At 42.8% G+C, this 22,790-nt stretch overlaps 1 protein-coding gene across 1 annotated transcript in view; it reads right to left on the bottom strand.

Moving 5' to 3' along the window:
* The window catches only part of ANK2 (ankyrin 2), a gene marked incomplete at its 3' end in the record, with an annotated part of 250,813 nt that extends 228,519 nt beyond the window's left edge, over positions 1-22,294 (bottom strand). The window contains exon 1 of the mRNA XM_081999639.1: positions 21,132-22,294. Coding sequence (XP_081855765.1) covers positions 21,132-21,212 — 81 coding nt within the window. The 5' untranslated portion in view covers positions 21,213-22,294. The remainder of the gene's footprint in view (positions 1-21,131) is intronic.
* Between the last annotated feature and the right edge of the window lie 496 nt (positions 22,295-22,790).

Raw genomic sequence — 22,790 nt, 5'->3', positions numbered from 1 at the left:
ATGGAGACCTAAGATACAAACTAAGGTGCAGTATCTGGATTTATTCCTCAGCCCTATTTCCATCCCACTGCCAATGCACACAGCATCTTGGTGCATCTCACGTGCTATACACACTGGAGAAAGGTGTCAGATGCTAAATCCAGTACGAAGTAGCTTACACTAGTACACACTCTTATAATCTCCTCTCCACTGCACTTCTTGACAAATTATTTTCCACCCCTTCAAAAATTAGGGCTGTCTAGACTTCATGTTCAGAGGTGCTGACATTGACATGGATCCACATAGACTTCACAGAGACAAAATAATCTTAACAACTACACCGGCAGAAGTATATAAAGCTGTAGAAGAACTGAACACCCTTCTGTATCAGGACTGGGACTTCCATTCAGACCACCATAAAAGACCATTTACCTTTCTTGTTCATAATTATAAATCCTTCCTACTCAGACGTGAATTTTCTATGAGACCACAGCCTTTGAAATCGCTGCTCTTCTCAGAAGTGTTCTCCAGCTCTCACTCAAACCAGTTCCTCTTAGTGAGTGTTCTCTATTTGTCTTAACTACCTCTTTGAAAGTTAATGTTTTTTTCCCTTGGAGTTACACTTTCCCATGTCGTGTTTTCCTACATTGCCAAGATGGTTTTGAATTTTAGAGCTCACCAATGCCCATTCTGACCACATAGCAGCTCTTTCTGCTGGTTTTTCCCTTCTGCATTTCATGCTTTTATTTGTCATGTGTAGAAAACAACGCCTTGTTCACAGCAATAAAAGTTTTTGCCTATAGCAAGCAATATTCCACCATAATCACTATGCTCCCAAGTTAAAATTTAAGATAAAAACCACACCCACGCACCTCTGTGAAATACATGCACGCAAATGGGTTGAACCCACATGGTCGCCACTCATCCAAACCAGCCAATCTTTACAGAACTACAAACCTTTACATCACGTGGCGATAACAACCACATGCAGCCGGGTACTATGGGGGAAGCAAAAGAAACTTGTAATTCATTAAGTGGAGGCTTGACTTCGAGGAGTGTTGTTTCGAGCCCTGGTTGTGACAGAACTTGCTCTGAATGTCTACCTTTGCACAGTAACTCTTCTTAGTAGAACTAATTATTTTCTATTAGTGAATTATTTACTAATTTCTGTAACAGAAATATTGTGAACTGCTCCCTTTTGGATGCTCCATTTGCACTATTTCCCCCTATATTTCTCTAGCATGCTTCCAAAGTCTGCTAGTAACTTAGGTTTGTGAGGACACCATATTTGAAAACACGTTTGGAGAAGGAAGCCAATTTTGCTGTACAGCAATGGTCTAAAGTTCACGGAACATGATTTGTTGTTTTACAAAGATGTCTAAACTGGATTTCAAATTTGCATTAATATGCTCATACTTAGATTTCAGACTTGATCCTTTACTTTTTTTTTATTTACGCAAAATTCTTACTGAGCTCAGCAACAGTCTTTCTTGACAAAGAACAGTCATGCCACGCGCTGTGTAAGTTTTTCATACCTGTCACTGAGATTTATTTAACTGCTCTTCCTAGTAATTAGTAATCATAAAGCCTTAACTTGAATATTTATCACCCTAAACTTCATCCTTTTTTCCCAGAAGCAATAAAATGCGCATCTTTTTGCTTACGAGCAAAAATAATATGTTTTCTCTTCTACAACAGCCCACACCTCAGGAGTTGTCACAGGGTAGCAAAGCAAATGTATCTTCCAGTGTCCAGGGAATGCAAAATGAGACCAAATACAACGTCATCGTATGCCGCTATTCCCAAAGTAAGTTCTAAGAGCAAATAAGCACCTTGAGGCTTCATCAGAGAGCTACTGATGGCAGTACCTTTTGACACTGTGTGGGAAAAGGCTTTTTCACCCTAAATCTAGGAGCTATTCTCTGAGGCTGTGAATAGAACTGATCGTGCTCATCACAGCTACCATAACCAGGCACAAGCAGAAAGCAATGAAATTTCCCGGGCCGTCCATTCCAAGCGGAGATTCATTCTCTGTTTGCCGGTCACGGGGTTTAGGAAATAGTCATACGTGTGGGCATGATTCTGGCTTTATGACACTCCTGGAAGTCTCTTCCCCTGCGAAAAGCATACAGTTTTGAAGACCACCACCGTTGGGATTAATTGAATGAGGTTGATCAGACTGAGATCGTTCGAATTCCACTTCCAAAGCTGCTTCCAGTTACTTGTACCCCTGATGAGTTTTCAAGCTAAGACTAAAACTCAACATTTTGCTAAGCCATGACCCCAGGCTCTGTCACTGACTTCTTCACCTTGGTAATGAAGACACTGCTTCCTTTTTGGCACCCTTTGGAAGGCTTGATACATGGTTTGGACATTTATGCGGAAGTACACCGCACATATTTTACAACAATGGTGTTAAGGGGCACAAGACCCCAAAGTAGGTGAGCTGCAGGAATCTCCTGAACTAAATCACCTACAGGAAAACACCACACGCACCCCCGCCGTCCCCACTAAATACGTATTTTTTAGGAAAGCTGTTAGTTATTTCTCAAGAGTTCTTGGTCTCCCTTATTTCTAACTTCCGTTACAGCTATCCAAAAATCAATCCTTCTGCTTCTTGTCTGCAAATAACAACCAGAAGCAGCATGTTCATAGCTCACTATGAAACCTATTATCAAATAATAGAGTTTATCTCCCGAGATACACTTTAAAAACACCATTACTCATGCTAAAACAGCATAGCAAAATCACTTAAATACCATTTTACCAAAGGGAATGAGAAGTTTGCGGCCTGGGATTTAAGAAAAGTCTCAGGGACACAATCTCCTTCAGACTTGGCGTGATTAACAGGTTACCCTTACTTAATATTCTCAGCATCTTCAACAACACATTTCCAAGGTGACATACACAAACGTGTACCGAGTGAGCTACCAGGGAATAGTTAAATAACTGTAGCTAAACTTATACAAACCCTTCTGAAAAGCCTCCTAGGGCTTTTAAATATTAATTACTTTTTTTTTTTTAATGTAAACCATGAGAGTTAAATATATATATATAGGGTTTCAAATTAATACATAAATGCAAATAGAGAATAGATGGTAAGAAGCTGAAAAGTCATGCCTAACCTACTCTGAACAATAACATCTTCCTAGCTGCAGTACAGAAATACAGAAAACTAGTGACCCCGAGAGAGAATTAGACACATTTCAAACCATTGACTCATTAAATACCAAAAGATATAAAAGATCATGCTGTTTTATAGCCTTCCTCTTTTTTAATGCTATTTGCCCTGTTTGGCAAATCACCACATCAAAACCACCGCCTGATTTAATCGAGCACTATTGAAATGATATCGCTCATCATGGAGGACCTGAAACTCTAGACCTGCCCCAGACACAGCCACCTCTTCTCAACAGAAGGAGAAAGGGACTTTGAAAACCAGCAAGCGGTATTATTCTGAATACTGTCCAAACAACCACTCGAAACATAAGGCCAAATGCAGGAAAACATGCACTTGGATCAATACAGATGATACGATCCCTCTTTTCTGAGGAGATTTTCTGGAGCCGGCCTGGCCTTGGCAGGCATGGAGAACAAAGCAATGGCCACCAGCATCACAACAGCCGAGAGTGTCACGCAAGAGGTACGTGGTTTTAGGACTCTACACAAATGAAGCCAGCTTCACTTGATTTTTTTCTATTCACTCCAGTTTTTCCCTCCTGCATAGCAAAATCCACAGCAAAGCACTCAATAGAAAAAGTGAGAGCCTATATAATTTCTAAAAAACTTAAGACGACAGACTTTCCAGAACTATGGTGATTGGAACTTCACTTTTTAGGCCTGTGAAGACTGGATTTTGCAGATCTGTGACAGAAATGCAAGTACTCTGTTAAAGTACATCTGAGCAGGCTTTTTGCAGAGAGAAGCAGGACTAAGTGTTAGGGAGTGGTTGGGCCTAGAAAACAACCAGTGCAGTAGGAATGTGTTTCAAATGCTACTAGTATATCTCAATGTAAAAAACAGCCAAACAGGGGATAAAGTACAGGCAACTTTGACCCTCGAAGTAAAAAAAAAAAAAAAAAAACCCAAATCTCTTGCGAAAGGATTTCTGAGGAAAGCAAAACAAAACAAAACAGACTGGAAAGTATATCCTGTCAAGCAAAAATATCAGCAAAGGTAGGGCAGGAAGATGTCAACTGTATTGGATTATGGCATGGATTAAGGCCTTTATCTCAAGTGGTCGACCTATAAAAACATTTCCTTTTGATGCTACCCAGACTCAACAAACATCAATGAATTAGGGAGATCTGCTCCAATCTATTTGTTCCCAGAAGATCTCTGACTTCACATGCACAGGGTGTCTTTGGTCCTCAGGTCCAGCCTCCTGATGTTGCAAAAGCAACACATCATCCACTCCTAGCCATATGTTTATTTAAGTCCATGCTAAAATAGCGAACTTACTTGCCCCTACTCTCTTGGCCCAGAGTTCCTCCAAAAGCTCATTACTCAGATGGCTACAAGCAGTGTAACTTCAGGCTTAAACTTAATCACAAATTTTATATCCATTTACTGTCTGTGCCAACATTTTAATCTCTTACTAAATAGGCTCCTTTCGCCAAGCATCCTCAATGGCCTTCTCCACCCTGTTCCAATTTGGCATCATCTCTGTAAAGTCTGGGTTATAAAGCTTTGCATATTGTTGCAGGTGAGATGACAGCAGTGTTTTGTACAACACTACTGACATTCACCATCTACTGTAAAGACCATATTATCATAGACTTGCCTTTTTATGCCTACACCAAATATGTGGCTCGTCTTTATCCTGCCACCAGCTATATCACACTAAGGTCCTTCTCACCTTTGACTTCAAAAACATCAAGATGCAAGGCTGTAACAGAAAATTTCATTAGGCCACAACTGCATGATCTGATATTTTGCACTAGTACCTTTCCTCCCTTTTCTATAACATCTCTTGAGCACTAGTCATTCTTCCCGCGTTCCACCCTTCTCAGCCCTGCAGATTCCAACAGCGAGTTCCTATTTCCAGTGTCAAAATGAAATTACTTCCAAAAATCAAACTCTGAGGAAGTCATCAATCATCTGGTTCAGCCTTATCTGTCAGATTCCCTTCAAATGCAACTCACGAGCATCTCTGCTTCAGCCAAGTCCTTACTGCCAAGATGGCAAGGCTGTTCTACCCAGACTCAGCAAAAAAAGTTAAGACTAAACATGGAAGCACAGATGTCCTAGTGTTTTACCTGTATATATAGTCAAAGGGGTTATAGACAGAGCTGATTGGGAACGTCCCAATCAAAGAAGTTCTATTTCTATTGACTTCTACTCAAACAATAGCAAATCCAACAAAATGAGGCGGGGGGGAGGGGGGGGGTTCATATATAATCGCAACAGAACATAAATTCTGATAATTAGCCAGAACATTACAGATGTAAAATTACTCAAAGGCTATCCCTGTAACAGCACGGCAGTGAATGAGAGGTGGTCTTACCTGTGACAGTCTGCAGCATTCTTCTGTCCGTTCTGCACTAGCTGTTCAGGATAATAAAAGACACTTCTTCACAATATTTGTAGCTACAGGCACTGCCCTACCAGCTGTGAGCGCTCTGCAATTTGTCCTGCATGAAAGGTTAACTCTGAAGCCTTGAAAAGGTGAGAGAAACCACACATACGTTTTCAATACCCTATTTGCTCATGTCCCCGAAACCCAAGAGCTCTTTTGTTCCCTGCTGGAAGCTCATAGCTTTCTATGAAAAATTGAGATACATGCCAAGAGGGACATGGGCAATTAAGCTCTTACCCCAAAATATGTCTGAAAACCAATCCACGACTTAGTATTCTCAGTGGGAAAGCAAGCACTCAGCATCCTATTAGATCAATCCCCCATTTTAGAGACTGAGTGAAACTAAGTAAGAAAAAAAGAAAGAAAGAAAAACAGAAGAAAAAAGAAGTCACACTGTTCTGTCTCCTTGGCACTTCCCCCGTTATTGTAACTATTGCAAAATGGAAAGTACCTACATCTTGTTTTAAGAGGAAATCTTTAACATTACAGCATTGCCAGAGACACATCCATTATACAAACCAAATGACTTAATACTGCTAATAGTTTTAATGTTGTTTCTGTATACATCGAGATCACTAAAGAACAATTACGGGTAGCGTCTAAATGTTACGTCTCTGCTGCTTAGAATGAATGCTGAACCCTTCACAACCAGAGTGCTTACCAGGAATGACATAAGACTCCACGATCTGTCTAGAAACGCACACCACACGGCATCAAAAACGTGGAAATTGGCAGAGATCTCACATTTATAAAGGTCATCTTCGAAAAGGCTGGGGAAGAGGCGGGGCAAGGGAACCTCCTACTAAGGACTGAAAAGATGAGCGGAGAAGCCACTGACGGGTGGTGGAGCTGCTGCTCGTTAGTCTTGGCCGTGCGGTTGCCAATGCCCAGACCACTACCACCTGCTCTCAGGAGCCCGGCACCCACACGGGGGTAACAGGGCAACTGGCACATGGACAAAAGCTTGAATAAATTCTGAACTAAATACTGGGCTAGCAGCCTAGTCAAACGAGACAAAGATTTTAGGCATATTCTTTAAAAATATCAGGAGAAGAGATGAAGGAAAGAGGCCGATAAATCTTTTTTTCCAAATGACATCTAAAGAACAGAGAGTTGCTGACAAAAACACCACATTATTTAGAAACAAAATGAATTCTCTTCCAAGAGTTATTTCTTTTTGGTTTTCAAGTTATTTCCCTAAAATTATTTCCATAATTTTTTCTTCTGTGGGTCTCCGTTTTATTTCACTGAAATTATATTACGTGCCGGCAATCCGATCGTGAAACCTCTGCAGTTCATAAATTCCCAGAGACTACTGAAACACTTCTTTATTTAGAACTGCTGAAGAAATATTTCTTTATTTGAGCAGACAGATACACTGAAGGCATTTAACAACCCAAGAAAAAAATTCACTGAGTAGTACGTGGAGTGACACGTTGCATGGCTGGAGTGGACAAAGGTCTGCAGCAATCATTTGAACCTACTTTGCGGCCAAACCTCAAGATTTTTGTCAACTTTTAACAGATGCTGAACGAGATCAACGTAAAGAAAATACGTTTCTTTCACCTCTGTTCTGAAATGTTTTGCAAGACAAAATTTAATTAAAATGGAATATTAAAATTTTGTTCAGCAATACCTATGAGTAACAGAACAAATATTTATAATTGCATTCATGAGACCAAAAATGAAACAATACTTTCTAAAAAGAAATTTGAAAGAGGGAAGGGAACGTACTTTGACATTTCCTGCTAAGATCTTGAGAATTTTTTTGAAACACACTGAAACATTTACTCTCTCTGGTGCTCTAAAAACAAAGACTGCAGAGTGAGTTTTGGCATACAAGCAAAATTCATAAACGGTGGCATCCTCTCCAGAATAAGAATTTACTCATTTGTAAGTTACCGGTACACTAATTCATTTACCTAGGAGAGTTTTTCGTTCCTTACACTGGGTACCACTGCCCCCAAATAATCCCTGCCATTATTTGTAAGGGTTTTCCACACCTGGAATTTTCTTTCCAATTCTTCCGCATCAGAACCTCACTCTGCAAATGCAGCCCCCGGCGCAGCTCTAGAACTCGAAACCTCCACGCTCATCTAAGTACTAACAACCGCCTTCACACGGCATTGGCCCTTCCCACTACTCAACGGCAGGCAATGCGAGACCGAAATTCTGGATACCAATCACAGGAAAACAGGTCAGAGCTACGAAAAAAAAAAAAGAGTTCAGTCCTATTCTCCTTTAGCACAAGCACCCAATAACATCATCCATATCCCTTGATGTTACTCTTGCAATGCGAGAAGCTCAGTGTCTTTCTTAAAATGAAATCTGTCATAAATGAAGCTGTTGCAAAAGATTCTCGCTATTAATGTGCCCCCCCCCGTTGTTCTTGGGGCATTACATTTCAGATCACCCTTAGGACTGCAATATCTGTACAGCAAAAACTGTGATGAAGGCTTGCAGCAATGCAGAACGGCGTAACAGTTTTGCTGAGGTCACCTTCTGACTGTGGGAAACAAACTCCGCAAAGCAGTCACACTAAGCCTTTCTGAGGACCGGGGCTTCGTCTGACCTAACAGGGCAGCATTAGAATTTTCAAATTCAGGCACTATAAACAGGTACCTCAGTTCGTATTTCAGAAACAATCACGCAGCCCGATTTTCCAGAAATTCATCCATATTTCCAACAATGCTGGGATGCTTGTAGGAAACACTGAAAACAGAACTCTGCGGGTTACAAAGTGGGAACCTGATATTTATTTTAAAGACCTTTAAGTTGATTTTTGCACTTATACTCATTCTGTATATAAGAATGAGTAAATCACATTCACTTGCAGTCTTACACTCGCATCTTCACAAGTGCCAAGGTGGGCCTGCAGAGAACTCTGGAGAGCATCACCTGCAACACAGAGGACAAGGGAGGGCAGCTGCTGATTTCTCACCCCTTCTGGAGTTGTTCTTTACCAGTGACAGTGAACAAGCTTTGGTGAGATCTTTTAGACTCATTACATGTCGAACAGTTGTCACAGGGTGGTAAGAATCTTGCTTACTTTAGCTCCCATAAATCTAAGTCAAAGCATTGCTGCTTGTTGTCTGTGGGTTTTTTGGGTTTCGGTTTTGGGTTTGGTTTTGGTTTGGGGGGGGTGTTGTTGGGGTTTTTTGTGTCTAGAAGTGTAGCTGTCTCTTCTTGGCAGGCTAACAGGAAAAGGAACAGCAGGTAGGATTTGCAGCAGCTCTTGTGCCATCCTCTGGTCGATGGATGTAGGGTCTTTTGAGGCCAAGTGATCTTTGCAGTGGGCTTTCATAGCACAATCCTTCTGGCCTGGACTTCAATAGTACATTTTTCCATTTTGCTGCATTACCAATAGAGTAACAAGGGGGTTTTGAACCTTTATTTTCTTGTCCCAGTTGTTTCTAGTGTTTACCGCCACATCCCTGCATGTTTCCACTCTTATTTCATTCATGCTGTTTTTAAAGTTACCACATCATGCTAATCTTTATCTTAGTGTTCGTTACAAATTTATACAGACTTTCCTTACTGCTGGAAAAATTAATTGTTCACCTATTGACCGCAATGCCAATAATTAAGACGACAATACTACACCAAGGCAACAAAAGAACTGAACTTCCAGCAAAATAATGGCTCAGCTAATCAATGTGCTTGTTGGAGTCCAATTCCAGCTTTCTTCTTACAAACCATTAACCAGAGCTCTGGCAACTTTCAGTAAAATTCTGTGACAGCTGTATCTCACAAATTTAATAATGTCTTTAAAAAGGAGCAAGACGCTTCAGTCCCACATGTGACAGAACACCGAGGTACGCTTCACTATGGGCTAAAGCAGGGGAAATACATCCCCGGGTCTTTGACAAAGGCATGAAGTGAAACTCAAACCTGATGATAGGCAGTTTGGAAGCGAAAGTTGCTATTTGATGGGTTGTTCTTAAAAATCAGTGAAAATAATCAGCTCTCTCCAGAAGAAATTGTTTTAATGCCACCTAGAATAAAGAATCCACCCATACATTTCACCACTTTGAAGCGATACACGATGGACTTATTCAATCCTTACTGCTGCGGCGTGCGTAGGTCATAGCTGAGCATTGCTTTTCGATTTTAATGGTACATTGACAGGCTTCAGTAAGATGAGTATCTGTACCTTTCTACAGGTATCTGTTTGTTGAATTTTATGGCACAAGCTGGGAAATGGACTGATGGTGTTATATGTTTTCCACAAACATCAAAATATACTAATGGTCGTCATTACTACTACAATAAAACCATCCAGATAATTTTACTAAGTAACACGGAAAATTTTTCCAGAGAAGGGTTAAAGGCTTGGCCCCAGAATTTATCAATCCAAGCTCTAAGTGTATTGAAAATTAGCCGTAACTCAGCTATTAATGTAGCTACATGCCATAAACGTCAAGGATAAACAAGGAAATATTCAACTCATTCCTGATAGGCTGCATCTCAAAGCCATTAAAAGGCAGTCAAAATTACTGAAGGCAGTAAAATTACTGAAGTCAATGGAAATCCTTCCATTAACTTCACCAAGCTCTGACTCAGGCTCTAAAACCGAGTCGTGGGTTTTGTCCGAATGCTTTCCAGGGCACATCTCAAGATATTCATGTTAAAAATCAATCAGAACGAGTCCCCGAATGCTTGGTGTTATCTCTGAGAAAAGACTTTGGGCTCAGAAGGTCCTCAGGTGAAAAACACAAGGCACAGAGAGTAAAGAGAAGAGGCAGGGTTTGAAAAAGAGGGAGTGTGGGGAATGAAGGCCCTTGAACTGAGGATCAGTGGGTTCTCAGCCTTGCGCCTGAGGCCGCCCTGCGCAAGCCTCTGCAAAGCAACTGACTGCAGCACGAGGCGGTAATACCGGTTTTACTTTACAAAGCACATTAGCTGCAATGATGAAAAACGCTATTTGAGAAAACAACCACATATTAATATCACCAATATTAGAATGGCAGCCCGATCTCACTTGGTTGAGCCATGCGTTACAGTAATGTCAATCACACTCTTACTTCATTTGCACTGCTACAAATCACATTTTAGACAGAAAAATGCAGTAAATAATTATGTGCTTTTCCTACTGCATGCAATAAAGTTTTTTTTAGAAGTACATAATTGTGAAAAAGATCCAGAATTTTCTCTCCTATGATCTAGTCAATCACTGAAACTCTCACACAAGAAACAGCTCCACCTTCTCTCCCCACCCAGGTGCTCATTTCCATCCCTTCCCATCCTGTCTCCTCTACAGAAGGGATGAGGAGAGCTCAAACCCACATCACTTCTTCCTCTGGTTCTCAGGAAGGACAAGCCATGCCCGATTCAACCGGGGCAGCGTCATCTTACGCCACTTGTCAAACTGTAGCCTCAGGCTGGGAAGACGGAAGCACAAACCTGTAGTCCCATTGGTTTCAGAACTTATTTGTAAACAAGATTGCAAATGCCACAGCTGCATTATGGACTTTGGAGACTGGAAAGCATCCCAAACCAAAGCGTTCGGTGTCCCTCTGTATTAACGAGGGCTTCTATTTTGGAGAGATCAACTACATTTATTTTCTCCGAAAGTTTCAACAAAAGGTTAACCGTTTGTTCCCTCCTTCAGGAAAAAATAACGATTAAAATTTCATCATCACATTAATCCTCCCAAGAGGACGGATGGGAGAAAACAAGCAAAAGTCCCAGTCCAAACGTCACTTACCCACATGAATGATCCATTAACTCTGGTCTCCAGCATCAATACCCGACGCATAAAGCTTCACTAACTCACATGCGACCGGTTTGTAACCGTATCTTTGCCACTTTGATTACATTGAGAGAAAAGGTATCTTTTATTTATTTTATGTACCACTTTCCTTTAGTGATTGGTTTTTTAGTTACATGTATCTGGTTTCCGTTTGGATGAAGCTACATTGTGCAGTAAAGATTTCCATCAGGATTTTTTTGCTCATTCACTAAAAAAATTGGGATACCATTCATGTAACTCTTGTTTAAGTATGAGCCAGACTATATTATTTCTGTTCAGATATAGCAACTGGTTTGTAACAGTGATTTCTAGGAAAAGCGTGTTCTACGTCACTACCCTAATTGCTGTCAACTATATTTCTAATGGGCCACACTCCTAAGCTTACACTGCAAAGGAACAATCTTGCATCTTGAAGTATACATTAGTGCATAATGAGTTCACGGCAGCTGTTTCACAATTGAAAGCCATCGCCTGCTGCTTCTGTTGGTGATGTTGCTGTGAAAAAAAGCAGTTATGCTTATGACCGGGGGAGAAGAGAGGCGGCTACACACACACAGCATCAAATGTAATTAACCATAAGCCCCCACACGCTTATACCTCCAAACACAGCCACGGTGACTGCAAGCTCTGCGAGTGCCAGGGCTTCTTTCGAAAACACCTTCCGCACCATCGCAAGCGGTTAATTAAAAATAAATGTAACAACAAAGGCTGCGCTTGCCTTTCAGGCGGGGAGCACAAGGTACGGGGGGAGGATGCTCACGCCCTTCCTCCCCAGCTTTGAGGTGCACCAAAGGAAACGTGTAACTCAACTCTACACTTAATCCACTTAACTTGCGTTTCACACAAAATAACACAAAGCCAGTAGTTCCAGTGGCTGAATGGGAGGCCGTGATCTCTAACCGGAGCAGTAAGTCTTTGGCAGGGCAGCGACCTTTAGACAAGGCACAAAATGGATTTCCCATCTCTCTCTTTCACTTGTTTTTGCGACTGCTGTAGTCATCGCTCCTTCTTCAGCGTGAGTAAAGCAGTTAAAGTGCAAATGGAAATGCCAGCTCATAAAGCATCTTTCTTCAGCGTTTCAAAGCTAATGAGCATGATTCATAGCTTGATCGGAAAATCTGTGCCCATTCCAGCGCTTCTGTTTCCTGATATCCACCCCGCTCTGCTCTGTTGCATAGGTACATGGCAACGAGAGGCCAGATCCTCAGCTGATGCAAGCTGGCGGAGCCCGCGCTGGCTTTAACAAACCCACGCTGACGTCCAGCAGAGACTATGGCCCACTGTGTTCAGCTGCCACGCATCGGGAGAAAAACACGCACAAACAGGCTGCGATACGGCGTAACGACACATACCCACATACATACATACACAACCCATAGCCTGCTTCTCCCGATGTTTATGCCTATTCATTCACTTTTTTTGATTGGATCATAGCAACATATCTACCAGAATGGTCACATCAGGTTTCTAATGGTTTGCACGATGAATAACTGCCACTGTTTCTTGACATTTATACATTGACATCTGCTCTCTGGTATTGAAAGCTGCCAGATGTATTAGATATTTACAACGTTAAAAAAAGAGGGACTACCAGAGTCTTTTGGTCACAGGAAAGCGGCACAATTTTTAACACAGTAAGAGGCAAACAAGGTTCACAGTCGTATCTTCTATGGAAGAGTATAAATTGTGTATAAACCCCATCAGTTCACACTCCTTTTTAAGTATTTCAGAACTATCACCAGTGTTCTTCACTGCCTGCCTCAACTATGTCAACACACACTTCAAACACTGCCTGATAAAGACAGATTAGTAGTGGAACAATTAGCAGCTTTAACCGATGATGAAGCTCAGTTGTTGCAGGAATCTGTGCATTCCTGGTGCCAGTTGAAATCCCTACCCTCTGTTTGCTCAGACCCAGCACTACAGCATAATATAAACGCATGCTATCCAAGACCGGCTGAAACAAGTAAAAGGAACCGATCGCTTCTGAAATACTTAGCCTGTAGCAGAAACCTATACACTGTTTAACCTAGAAAATCATTTCAAACTGCAATTACTGCCATTTCCTCTATCGTGTCCTTCGGAGCCGATCCTATTCTCCAGAAAACTCTTCATTCACGCACTAGATTTTTGTGTGTGTGAGCTCAACTGAGAGAAAATACAAGTAGGTTACAAATGGTTTACCTGCATGTAACCCAACTGCAGGCTAGCTGGATGCAGCCACAGAAAAGGGGAGATAATATAGGTAGGCACCTACCTTTACTCCCCAAATTGCTGGGTGCTCAAGGAAGATTTTTATTTCAAGGAGGCTTGGCAAAGACTGATCGATGCCCACACATTTGACTTGCAATGCCTCTAAAGATACGCTGCCTTTTGGTTTCAAAGGCAAAGACGTAATACGACATCTCCATCCTTCAAAATCACACTTAAGAGAGAAAGACGAATCTGAAAATTAATTACATGCATTTTCAACTATGAATTGTTCACCAAAAAAGTGACCTGAAGCAATTTACTGCCTCTCTCATGCGATTTTAGAAACTACTTTGAGGGAAGCTTGAACACTGGGCCATCTCTATCTACTTTTTTAAAATTTTTCTCCCCTCCTGTATTTGGTGCCACAGTACAATGAAATCAAGCGGAAACAAATGAGAAAATACAAAATGACTAGCTTCACACTGAATGAGTAAAAGTACAGCAAATTTCTATTGAAAATTAAGTACGGAAATACTGAACTATTCCTCCACAACATAGGAATAGTAATGCTAAGTTGAAACCTTCAGCTCAGCATTTTCTGTCACCAAGACAAAAGCAAGCCACTTAATCAGCTAGGAAAGATTTTGAAATAATTAACTCCTGCAAATAAATGAGGATGCAAAAGCCCCCAGCCATCTTATTTTCTTGGCCTCCCTCTGTTCCCTGCATTTCAGAGCCGTGGGGCTCCCAGCGTCTAGCCTAAATATCTACGTGATGCATATGTCAGTCTCCCGATCTGCAGAGTGGAAGAACTTTCCCAGCCAGAAACGCCACCTAAAGCACCAACACCGCATGCCCAGCAGAGGCAGGGACACGGAGCTGCGCAAAACATGGCATCTCTGGCGAGGAGAGGCAGGTAAGAGATGTAGAGACCACAAGAGGTTGCCGATACACCCCCAGACTGCTGCTCGAGCCAGATGAACCTCTTGGACCTGTTGGAGCGGGGCCAGAGGAGGCCACAAAAGTGCTCCGAGGGCTGGAACAGCTCTGCTGGGAGGACAGGCTGGGAGAGCTGGGGGGGGGTTCAGCCCAGAGCAGAGAAGGCTCCGGGGAGACCTTCCTGCAGCTGCCAGGGCTTGAAGGGGGCTACAGGAAAGATGGGGACAGACTTTTTGGCAGGGCCTGTTCTGATAGGACAAAGGGTAATGCTTTTAAACTAAAAGAGGGCAGATTTAGACTAGGTACAAGGAAGAAATTGTTCATAATGAGGGTGGTGAAACCCTGGCCCAGGTTGTCCAGAGAGGTAGTAGATGCCCCATCCCTGGGAACATGCCAGGTCAGCTTGGATGGGGCTCTGAGCAGCCTGATCCAGTTGAAGATGCCCCAGCTCAGGGCAGGGGCGTTGGACTAGAACTTTAAAAGGTCCCTTCCAAACCAAGCTGTTCTATGATTCTGTGAACAGCCAGGCCTCATGTACACATCTTGCAGAATAGAGACTGCCTGAAGAGAGAAATGGTCCAGCATTGGCACAGTAGGTAAGATTTTTAAAAAGCAAAACAAGATCAAACAAATCTGCAGAAAACCAAACAGCAAGCTCGCTACAGATATATTTGTGAGTATCAGGCCATCTTACCGACTTCTCTTGTTGCCAAAAGCCTTAACCCAGATGCTTTTCTGTCATACGCACACCACAGCATAACCAGCAGGAGGGGAGGCAGAAAGAGAGCACGTGGCTGCCTCCAGCATGGACCCCGGTGTCCCCAGACAGCTTTAGGCTGCTGCCTGAAAGCCCAGCTCGGCCTCTGTCACTCTTGGCCTGCAGGAACGCGTGATAAGGTTGCGAGATGCGCAAATGCGATATAATACGCGCAATACTCGACAGCCCCAGGCATCCTGCAAGCAGAAAGGGAAGCTGCCTGGGGAAAAAGGGACTGGCTTCTCTGACTCAACTGATGTTTGCCAAACATTGGTGAAAATAAGCAAGGACTGTGAATCCTAAGACTGTGAATCGGGAGCCCAGGACGCGCGGCAGGCAGATGCAAGCTCAACACGTCACACGGTTCTGTATAAAATTTACCACTCTTATCCAAATGATTTCCTCCTTGTTATCCTCACGGTATTTCATCTGTGACACAAAGCACTTGCACAAATCTGCTAATACACTAAAGTAACTCCATCCCTTCGTAGATTCGTATTACCGTATTAAAAATACAACATTTTTAAAAGCAATATATATTAACTTTAAAGCCCACAATGAAGAAGTATAACCTCGTAAGTAGTTGTGTCAGTTCTAAGACTCGTTCGTTGCTTATTCCATCAATACAACAGAGTACAATAATGCCCGAAGTGATCCTGCTACACTAGAACATAAAGATATGGGAAAGCCAGGCTCAGCCGTGCGGCCAGCATCACGTACGCTGTCTCACACATTTTACAATGCTAGAAAAACGACCACAACACAAAAAGCTGTAGTCCAGATGTTCAGCTATATTGCCTGTCATGATTTTTCCTCATTGCTGTAAGTAAATGGAAATTATTTCTCCAGAGTGTCAACCACCACGGGGCTGCCGTGAGAGAAGCACAGCGCATTGTGCTGATGCAATCGTCAAAGCGATGGTTGCTCGGTGGCAACTAGCAACATAGAGGTAAGGTGCTTTACCTCACAGTGGGATAAATACGTATCATTTTTGTTTTGTTACCATGACACATAGCAACTAAAGCTAGAGGGAACAGAGGAGAGAAGGAAAAAAAAATACATCAAAGCATTTGTAGCTCTGATGTTAGTTTTATATCTGGCACAACATGTGCTGGAAGCCTTATGATAGGAAGAAAAGGCAAAGGGAACAAGCAAAACCTAATCTCAGTAATGAAGGAGTATCAGTGGAGTTGCATCAGATTTGTGACAGTGCAAACCACGTTGAAACGTAGCGCAGACATTTGGGAATACGTCTGGTTTGATCCTTAACAGTCTCTTCAGACACCTGTCTCTCACCTCCATGACCTAAAAATAAGTTTGTCTTTTTCTCCATCTATTCTCTTCTTTCCAGGGCATATCCTAGAGCCATTGGTCTCCTTGCTTACTTGCATGTAAATTGGATTAACTCAACTGAAAGCAAGGCAGTTCCAGTTCTCTAAAGCTGGTTCAGCTGAAAGAAGAATAAAACCTTCCAGACTTACACAAGCTACGTTACCAGTAAAATCAACAATATCGAACACCAACAAATTGGGTTAACTTATAACTACCACTTTTGCTTTGTGATAAAGCATTTTAGATATCAGTCCTGAATGAAAGAAACGGCTGTGGTTTTCCTCATTAGCTCTTTCTGCCTGTTCAGTTTACTGTGTACTGTCTGAAGGAAAACCTTCTTTCTTCTAAAGCTAGCGCATGTGATCTCTCTTGGAAGAGGAGACATACTCTGGTTTCATCTCGGTCAGATCAAACAGTACAGCAAAGAGCAGCGTTGCCACAGCTATTTGTTTGTCACCAGTAATAATGGCGTAGTGAGGGAAATAGCAGCAACTAGAGAAGGTTAAATGGGACTTTGCAAGTGTGAAATGAAGGCAATTTATAGGAAACACTATCCAGCAGATTGGAACTGCTGTCATACAAGCCCCCATACAGATTTTTAGGGAGAGGTGGACACTGGTTCAAATTTTTCTTCTGTCGGCATTCAATTTTCCAGTAAATTTGGTAGCTAGAAGAGTGAAAGAACCAGGTAAACAAACATTTTTAGAAGACTTAAATGGCCACATGTACCATCAATTAAACTGTTGTGTAATATTATTACAGCACCGTAAATGACACAGGTGAAAACACAGGAACATGCGTGCAAGAGGGACCTCCTCCAGTTGTATCCAGTGATACATTAGAGAAATCACATCTGATTCATAATTAATCAAGTTTCTTTTGACTCTTTCCATGATTAAACCTATTAGAAGGCTGAAGAGCCTCATCTCCTTTTCCCCTCAGATAGCCTTTTGCTTTAGTACACTAAAGCCAGGCTCTCCTAGTTTTTGCCTAAGTCAGGCTCTCTCTTCCAGCGCTCCCCCTCTGCACGCTTTCTGTACATTCTTGTTTTGAACATCAGTGTCCAACACGGTGCTTGTATTACAAAATGGGTCTCAATTACTTTATGCATGGAGTGACTAGCTTTAAGTAATCAAAAGTAATTAACAGCATTAGCTCATACACCGTAATGATTCTGTTAGCAAATATACAACTTCCACTGGAAGTACCTTACTAGTGCATCCAATTTAATTTTTTTCATAGGTACATCTAAAATAGGAGATGATGCTTAGGTTAGGGCAAAGAAGCCTCATTTATTTTCCTTTAAATCAGCATTACAACTTCCTCCAAGGCTTTTATAGTATAAGCCTGACTCCAAAACTTTTAACTTCTCTTCAAGAATGAGCGATACAAGTGACAAGATGGGAATTCTGCAATAAGCTAAAAGGGATTATTTGCGCATCAAGCCATCAACAGCGTGTGCTTTATGATCACTGGATTAAGAACCTGTGGTTTCTGGAACCTCATCTGCCATCGGTACTTTTAATACTAGATATAGGAATAGGCTTCATTTTCTACGTGATGATCAATAGCAGTCGTTTTTCATCTGAAGCTCTCTGTAATGAAAACAACATCCTTGCGAGGAATTATAGGAATTTGGTACTTGGACACTTCACAATACGCTTGAGCAAAATACAGAAGGAGGCCTCAAAGAACTAATGTATTATGAATTCATATTCACTTGCTACGCTACTCCTTCAACACAAGTGGTACATCAGCTACCAAGACGAGAGGACCAATGCACACCAAGTGCTGCTCTCACCGGGTTTCCATGCAGTTACACCAGCAGCAGAACGAGGCCGTTCTGTTCCCTTCTGCCTCCAGCAGAACCATCCTATGCCCTCGGACACTAGAACTGGACCAAGACAGAAATTTAACACGATTTTTTCCTCGGGAATACAAATTCCACCATATCCCAGTTATCATGTGGAGGCAGAGCACCACAGCCAAACTGGATGCAACCCTACCGCTGGATTTGCAAAACTATTGAAGCAGCTCACAGACTCGCCAGAATGCACAAAGCCACAAACATCGCCACAAGGATTAAACCTGGTTTTGGGTGGGGTGGGTAGTCATTTTTTTCCATTTTACAAAAAAAATTCAGTTTTTCCCATCCTGTACTAGGGGGATGAAGCTTTTTCATTTTAACGCGCGTGCACACAAAAAAACCTGGGGTTCTGCTGAAAATTAGAGAAAACAGTCTATCGCTTCCCTAGCTAGGGCACCCTCCAGGAATATAGAAGATCCAGCTGAATGCTGTACCCGAGATGCATTTCACTCTGTCTCTCCCAATACATAGATGAAACTCATCTGGCTCAATTAATATTTAATTATCCACACAAAAGGGATCAACTTCCACAGAACAGATAGAGGGCACGTTGGCTGGTGCAATGCAGCTTCCTTCAGCAAAAGTAGTTCGGGACCTGGAAAACAGGCTACCATTACTTTTTATTTTGGAGCTCTTGCACATGGCACTTCCATCTCTGTTCCTGAAAGAAATTGCGCCTACCTAGGCAAAATGCAGAGGAATTCGAACTGGAATTCTTGTACTCTCAGCTGTTCCAGGGTGTCTGTCTCTCATCAAAAAAAACCCTCTATCTTTAAGAAAACTATTGTTCTAACTGAAAAAGGAATATTAAAGCCTGGAGCTGTATCTCTTCAGGAAGCCGCTAAGGGTAAAGCTTCAGGAAACCTAATCTGATACCAGACCTGAGGCACCGACATCTATTACATCCAAATCAACCAATTAACAATTTTTTGGTTTACATTTGTCAGCTGGAAATGGCCAATTAACGTTTTCTAGTTGTAAAAGATAACTTCAAAAAATTCCCAAACATTTATTAGATCTTTGAAAAGTGAAGCTGCATCAGCTGTTGGAAGACTCTGAATATGGAGACTCCTCATGTAAGAAATGCTTTCTAAGCATTCGTTTGGCAGCAGTGGCATATACTTGTGTTTCAACCTTGAAAGGCTCTGGGCCCCTTTACTCAGAAAACAATAGCAAAACATGAAACCACGTCTGCATGGATTAAAAAGAGAGATGGAAACATCCACTTTGATTTCTTAGACCTTCAAAACCTCTCCCCTAGAATGATATTGCTCCCAGGTTATCCAAGAGTCAAATGAAAGCACTGGGCATGTACCTGATCATTTGATTTTTGCTTCCTCATATGGATTTACATACCCACACAAATAAACCTTTCAAATTCAGAGATGAGACGAAGCAAATATTCCCTCTGCTGCTCGGTTGTGCTTAAATACAAGGCCAACGTGCTATATAAAATCCCCCGCTGTGTGGAGATCCAGGCGATATTCCAAGCACAACGGGGTGGGGTGAGGATGTTTTTGTTCAATTTCTTGCTTCGACTGGATTATCTCACACCCTTATGGTTACACGTACAGAATCTTCCCTCCGTGATAAAATGGGGCCCAACAGTGTCACCTATTGCAAAACAGCTTTTCTTCACCAGGTGAAAACCTTCGCAGAAGTCCCTGAATAGGTGTCTCTTTACAGCTCTATATATTAGTTCCATTTGTAGCAATTTGCCTTGCTCAGATACAATGTTGGTTAACATGCAAATTCTATGCAAAACGAGGGACTGAAGAAGCCATCACTGAATATACTTTGTATGGATTAAATTCTTCCTCACATTGGAGTAATTGCTCATCCTGCAAGCGGTCCCACGCATTTCAGTGGGGTCACTCACATTATACCAATTAAGACTTGGGGGGGGGTAACTGTAAACCAGTTTGTCTCATAATTATGCAGAACCACCGACATCTTTCCTCTTAAAGGAGAGGGAAAAACCAAACAGAAATAAATAGTTGCTTGCAATTAAAGCCATTAAAAAGAAATTACCTGAAGCAGGGGTTGAAGCAGTGGGCACGCTACACCTTGCAAATCAACCATTTATCAAAGACAGACTGGACACACAGAGAAAGTGCCCCGGAAACTGGGTGTGGCTGGATAATTCACATTTTTACCCAATTATTTTTCATTAGTATCACTGAATGACCACAGACAGTACAAAAGCCGGCAGCATGTATCTCTACGATTTTTTATAACCCGATCTCCTAAGAAACATCGCTGGCAAAGTAAACGGAAGGTTTATAAACCTGTGTCTGTGTCGCTTGAAAGAAAAAAAAAAAAAAGGCAAAAGCACACAAGTCAATGCCACGACGGGCAGATTTTGCATCTCTTCTGTCAAAACAAACTGCCCCCTCTCTCACGGGGAGTCCAGGGAAACCCCCTGCCTAACGCAACCAACTTCATCTCCCCAAGACAGCCGGCTGCTTACAGAAATTAATTTAAAAAGAAAAAAAAAAATTAAAACACACACACCAAAAAACCCACCCACAAACAAAAAAAAGCCATACACAAAACCAAAAACCCACCAAAGCTCTGCTTCGCCACGCCGTTCAGCTGCAGCGAATTTTCCACGGCCAGACCGGGAGCACCCCCTCGGCTCGTGGACTAGCCAGCAGCTTGGCTACTGAGCCAGCCGCCCCCACCAGCCATCAAAACCCAGCTCAGCTCGGCTCGCCCGCGGCCCCGGCCGCACCTTTCTGGGTCTCTTCCTCCTCTGCTGGCCACCGTTGCACCTCTCCCCGCCGTCGCTCTTCTGGGCTACCTCCTCGTTCATCCTGACGAGCGGCCGCACCGGCGCCTCAGCCCTGCCATGGAGCAGCCCCTCCAGCCCCGGCCCAGGGTGGTACCGGCCGCAGGGGGTGGGGGCGGCCGGGGGCGGGCGCAGCGCCGTTACCGGGGCGGGGCGGCGGCGCGGAGCCTCTCGGAGAGCGGCGGGGGATCAGCCCGGCCGCTCCCGGGCCCCGCTCCGGCGGCAGGGGGGGTGCTGGAATCACGGAATGATGGCACTGAACACTCAATCCTTAACTATTTCTTGTTGTTTTCGTTTGGGGTTTTTGTGTGGGTGGTTTTTTTTTTTTTTTCTTTTTTTCCTTCGTCCACCCTCTCCTTAGAATCCCAGGACGGGCCAGTTGAAAGCTCCCTTCCACAGCTCTTGCAGTCCAAGCCCCCGCCATAAGCAGAGTCATCTTCCACCGCATCAGGTTGCTGTACCCAACCTGACCTTGAACCAGGGATGGGGCATCTACCACCTCTCTCGGCAACCTGGGCCAGTGTGGCACCAGTTGTTCTCTCCGCACTCAAAATGAGCTCTCGAAGAGAAAAAAGAAAAAAACAAAACAAATACCACATAATAAAGCCTTGTTGAAAAAGGCAAACTGCACGCTTCTATTTCACCTGCCAGAAAATGAGTATTGCGTGTTAGGCTTGCCCTGGCCCTGCACACTTGTTGAGCAGAGGTTTGTAATTTGCTAAACTTAATAAGAGGAACCAAAAAAAATGAATAGATGCATGGAGAAAAGAGACTCGGGGCAGAAAGTATTTCTGCCACGAACGGGTTGTGCCCTCCTTCCTCAGAAAGGACGGAACAGCGCCCGAGAAGGCACCAGTGCTTCTCCCCGCCTGGCCATGGTCAGGGAAGGAATACCCAGCCCTTCCCGGGCACCCCAACGTCCCTGCGGCCCGAGGTGCTGCTCAGACGCACACCCCCCCCCCCATCCCAAAACACATTTGGCCTCAACTGTAACGTTGAAGAAAAGATTCACTGGCGGTATTAAAACAGACAGCAGCAGCATGATTGGCACAGCATAAGGCGATAGTTTCTAGTATTAAAATAAATCACCTCCTCCCTGTTTTGAAAGGATAACACAGCAACATTCACATGTAAATGCACGTGAGAATTGCAAATGCATTCTTCTTCTGGTGAGTATGATAAAAAGAAAAGAAAATACTGTTCCACTTACAACTGAACAAAACAGCCAAGTAACTTGCCCTTCTTCTCAAACAGTAGCAAAGGCTGAGGAACAAAAGAAAAAAGTCACTTGAACTGCTTACTTAGCAGAGGAGAGGTTGGAGAAAGTGCAAAGGACCCAACGAGGCATGAATACACTCTCCCACAATCGTGCTGGCTGCTAACACAACCAACATCTGCAGCACAAAAACAATGTGAGCAGTGTAACAATCTGAATTTCTTTTTTTTTTTTTTTACTTTAAGAGTGACCTCTTTGTTACTGCTAGCAGTAGTAAATTCTACACTAAAAAGAGAAATAACTCATGTAAAAGTAAAGGGAGCTACAAATCTTGAAGGCGGCGGGTGCTATACAACACTGCATCTGTTATGCCGTAATTAGAGCTG

This window comes from Phaethon aethereus, assembly GCF_964289735.1.
Source record: "Phaethon aethereus genome assembly, chromosome: 4".
Classification (NCBI taxonomy): Eukaryota; Metazoa; Chordata; class Aves; order Phaethontiformes; family Phaethontidae; genus Phaethon; species Phaethon aethereus.
The sequence above is the reverse complement of the archived record's forward strand: the minus strand, read 5'-3'. Positions and strand labels throughout refer to the sequence as shown.